This window comes from Orycteropus afer, unplaced genomic scaffold (assembly GCF_000298275.1).
Source record: "Orycteropus afer afer isolate SDZICR_OR568_19922 unplaced genomic scaffold, OryAfe1.0 scaffold00043, whole genome shotgun sequence".
Lineage (NCBI taxonomy): Eukaryota > Metazoa > Chordata > Mammalia > Tubulidentata > Orycteropodidae > Orycteropus > Orycteropus afer.
Window position 1 is genome coordinate 4,478,741 of NW_006921630.1, and position 4,473 is coordinate 4,483,213.

The following is a 4,473-nucleotide window of genomic DNA, read 5'->3' on the forward strand; positions in this document are numbered from 1 at the left end:
TACACGGTCCGAGGCAGTAAGTGTTGATTCTACTAGAAATTTTTGTACTGTAAGTGGAAAATTCTACTGATTTGAATAACTAGAAAAAATTTTAGTGTCTTAATTTTTTTTTTTTCAATTTAATACTGGGTTAAGTACAGAAAATATCAAAAATAGTCATAGTCCCTTCACCTATTGTAATGTTGTACAATTAAAATAGCACTGGATAGAAAAATTGAAGAACAGGTAAGGGTGATAGTTGAACAATATGACAAACATAATTAATGTTACTGAACTATATCTATGATTATTGTTGAAATGGCAAATGTTTTGTTATATATTTGCCATAATTTACAAAACATCAGAAGAGGGTGCACACACACAGCTCTGAACTAGGACTCAGAAGACCTGGATGTCTTTGTTTTGTCTGTGATGTGAGATCCTAAGCAGATCTCCTCTAATTCTCCTTTCTCTGTAAATGGGGGAAATATTTGTACTGCTTGAGATAGAAATTAATGGATTTTGTATATCTAAGGAAGCGTGATGGTACAGTAGTTAAATACTCAGCTACTAACTAAAGAGTGGCTCAAAGTCACTAGCCGCTGGGTGGGAAAAAAGAAGAGGCAGTCTGCTTCCATAAAGATTACAGCCTTTTACTGCTGTCGAGTCGAATCCAACTCATAGCGACCCCTCCTTGGGTTTCCGAGGCAATATAAGAAATTTAAATATTTTAAAAAGAAGAGAAAAAAAATTACAGCCTTGGAAACTCTATGGGGTAGTTCTACTCTGTCTTACAGGGTTACTGTGAGTTGGAATCGACTCAATGGCAATGGGTTTTGTATGTCTTTTAATATAATATAATGGATATAATGGATTTTATATTTTAGGATTTAGAAGACGAGAGTTTTCTCATTCCCATTCAATTAAATAGAACTGACATTAATAATATCTTAAAACTTAAACTACCTTTTACATTTTGTATGAAAGAATTAGAAAAACAATCTTTTGAAACCGTTTGAAAATTTCTCTTTTTTTATTTAACCCTTAGGTCCTGAAGTAGGAGCATCTCCACAGAGTGGAAGAAAAAGTGTAGCAGCTGAAGGAGCCTTGCTACCACAGACACCTCCATCCCCACGGAATCTGATTCCACATGGCCATAGGAAGTGCCATAGCTTGGGTTATAAGTTAGCAATTTTTAATTTTATCTTCCATAGTCTTAAGTTATTTATAATTTAGTTTATGTTCTATTTACTTTATTAGGGTCTTTGCATAATTTTCTTGTATAAAGAGAGTCTTACTATGATTCTGTAAAATACCTTGTTTGCCTAAAAGTATTTATTTATTCCTTTACCTGAATTTGGAAATGAGCTTTTCCAACAGTATCTTCACAGTTAGGAAGATATATGAACATTACAGAGAGCTATCATAAGTAAATCTGGAAAGCAATGTGCCATTTTCCTTTTAAATTATAATCTTTATATCAAGACAGTCATTACTTATCTTAACCAAAATAAGTCATAAAAACTTAAGGTGTGTAAAAGTGTTCTCTTCATTCCTAAGCATAAAGAAAAACAAACTGTTTTTTTCTTTATTTTTAAAATATTTTCTATTTACATAAGATAGATATGGCCCTAAAACGGTTTCCCTAAACTTTCAGTTTAAGGCTTTCCTGGTAAAATCTGTGTCTTCATCAGTTTGAGAATTCAGACATAAGTTCAGTGTAGCATATAAATCTTTTATATCCTGAATCTTTATATAAAAGTATCTTTTATATCTGGAATTAGTAACAATGATGAAAAATATTAAATATATTTCTCTTTGTTTCAGTTTCATTCATAAAATGAACACAGCAGAGTTTAAGAGTGCAACGTTCCCAAATGCAGGGCCAAGACATCTGTTAGATGATAGTGTAATGGAGCCCCACGCACCATCTCGAGGCCAAGCTGAAAGTTCTACTCTTTCTAGTGGAATATCAATAGGTGAGAAATACCAATATGAGGGGGGTTCCATCTTACATAAAATGAGATTTTTAACGAAGCTTAGCTGAAAAATTTGATAAAAGCAAAGTAGCAATTAGATACAGGATCATCTTACTTATAGCTGCTGATACTGATAATTCATGATGGTTTTAAAAAGTTATTGATGTTTTTGAGTCATTAAGGGAATGCATTTGAGGAATAGTGGGAAAAGAACATAGACTGATTAAATTGGTTAACTGTATTATTTGAATGTATGAATGAGAAAAAAGGAGTCAAGTGTGATCCATGGCTTTGCTTTTGTTTTAATTAAGCAGCTAGATAGATGGTGATGTGATTTGCCAAGGTAGAAGAGACTAGAAGAGTATTCATTTGGAAGCATGTAAAGAGTGACAAGGCTAGGGAGTCAAGAGTTCTGTTTTGTACATGTTTAGTTCGTGTGGAGATGTCAGGTAGGTAGTTGGATGTATGAATATATAGCCCAGTGGACTAAGGTCTAGAGTGAAGATAAAAATAGGGGATGCTATTAGTCAGAATCAACTCAATAGCAATGGGTATATGTATATATATAGATAGATAGATAGTATTTCAAGCCGTGGGCCTGGCTGAAGTTATGTAAGGGAGAAAGTGTAAATAAATTAGAAGAAAACATTGTAATATTTAGAAATCAAATTAAATTGTTTAAAAAAAAAAAAAAAAAAAACATGAACCATCAAAGGACATTAAGGAGGGTCTGGTGAAATTTGAGAAAACTCCAGAGTGTGTAGATTTCACAGAAGACCAGTAGAAGTATTTCAAGGAGGAGGGAAGTGTTGATGAAGCAAATGTGAACCAAGAGAAGTAAAATGAATATGGTGAATGGACCTGTGGATTTGTCAAGATAAAAGTCATTGATGACCTTGACAAAAGTTGCTTCATAGAATAGTGAGGATAAAGCCCTGATTGGACTAGCTTTGAAAATGAGAGGTGTGGAATAGAGAAGCTGCTGCGAAGGGAGCCAAAAATTGGGCTGTATAAAGTGATGTAAGGTTAATAGAGAGGTTTGTTTGTTTTACTTCCGAAACTTTTTTTATTTGCTAAATCTTCTAGATGAGCACTGTTTAGAAAATACCTATACAAGCTATTTTTATTTTTAAAAAGAAAGAAAAGAGAAAAATACCTTCCTCTGTGATTAAGTTCCACACTGCTCAAGGTCTAAGCTTACTAAGGTTCGTTAATGTGATCATCCCAATATTGGCAAACAATCTAATAGATCCAAAAGAAAATTCATTTTCCTAAACATATTGATTCCCTTTACTCTTAAGAGTTCCAAACCCTGAAAATGAAATTGCTCTCCAGCTCTTCCACCTCATTCAGCAGTTGTTTATCCTGATGTTCCCCTTTTCATAAATGCAAATAATTAATTGATGACAATAAGGGTTTTAAAAAATTACCTGAAATACATCTCCATTAATGTAGTAATTGCGTGTGTATAATTATCAACCTCAACCTAAAAAATAATATGTTGTTGTTGTTGTTGTTATTTGCCATCGAGTCGGCCCCGACTCATAGCGACCCCTCCTTGGGTTTCCAAGGCAGTATCACTACGGAAGTAGGAATGCCCAACCTTCCTTCCGAGGAGTGGGTGGTGGGTTTGAACCACTAGCAGTCAAGTGCCTTAGGCACTATGCTACCAGACCTCCTAAAAAATAATATAGAGAAGAATTTTTCAAAAGAGAAAGGAAGTGCTTTTTTGCTTTTTTTCAATTAAAAATTGGTTGTACTTATGGAATCAGATATGTTACTTAACACAAAAAACAAAAATTTCTTTATAATTACAACTCTCAGTTAAGTATGTGGTATTTGGCTTTCCCTTCATAATAACCGTTATCTAATGGTAATTACTATTCTTTAAATGTGCTTTTAGTACCAGAATACCTGGTTACCTAGTTAACATTGTGAAGAATGGAAATTCCAGAACATTTTATTGTGCTCGTGAGGAACCTACATAGACCAAGAGGGTATCATTCAAATAGAACAAGAGGTTTACTGCATGGTTTAAAAGCAGGAAGGGCATGCATCAGGGTTGTATCCTTTCACCATACTTACTCAATCTGCATGCTGAGCAAATAAACCAAGAAGCTGAACTATATGAAGAAGAATGTAGCATCAGGACTAGAAGAAGACTCATTAACAACCTGCAGTATGCAGATGACACCACCTTGCTTGCTGAAAATGAACATGTCTTGAAGCACTTACTGGTAAAGATCAAAGACTCTAGTCTTCACTACGGATTACACTGCAACATAAAACAAAAATCCTCACAACTGGGCCAATAAGCAACTTTCACAATAAATGGAGAAAAGATTGAAGTTGTCAAAGATTTCATTTTACTTGGCTCCACAGTCAACACCCGTGGAAGCAGTAGTCAAGAAATCAGACGTCAGAACTATACAGTTTCTCAAGGAAAATTTAGGCTCAAACTTAAGGGCCCTAATATTTGGTATAAATAGACTACCAAGCATAATTCAAAATGCAC

The 4,473-nt window shown here is 34.2% G+C and overlaps 1 protein-coding gene across 1 annotated transcript in view; it reads left to right on the top strand.

The window, feature by feature from the left end:
• RALGPS2 (Ral GEF with PH domain and SH3 binding motif 2) overlaps window positions 1–4,473 on the top strand; it is a 156,626-nt gene that overhangs the window by 124,793 nt on the left and 27,360 nt on the right. The window contains exons 11-12 of the mRNA XM_007937615.1: window positions 1,028–1,163; window positions 1,807–1,958. Coding sequence (XP_007935806.1) covers window positions 1,028–1,163; window positions 1,807–1,958 — 288 coding nt within the window. The remainder of the gene's footprint in view (window positions 1–1,027; window positions 1,164–1,806; window positions 1,959–4,473) is intronic.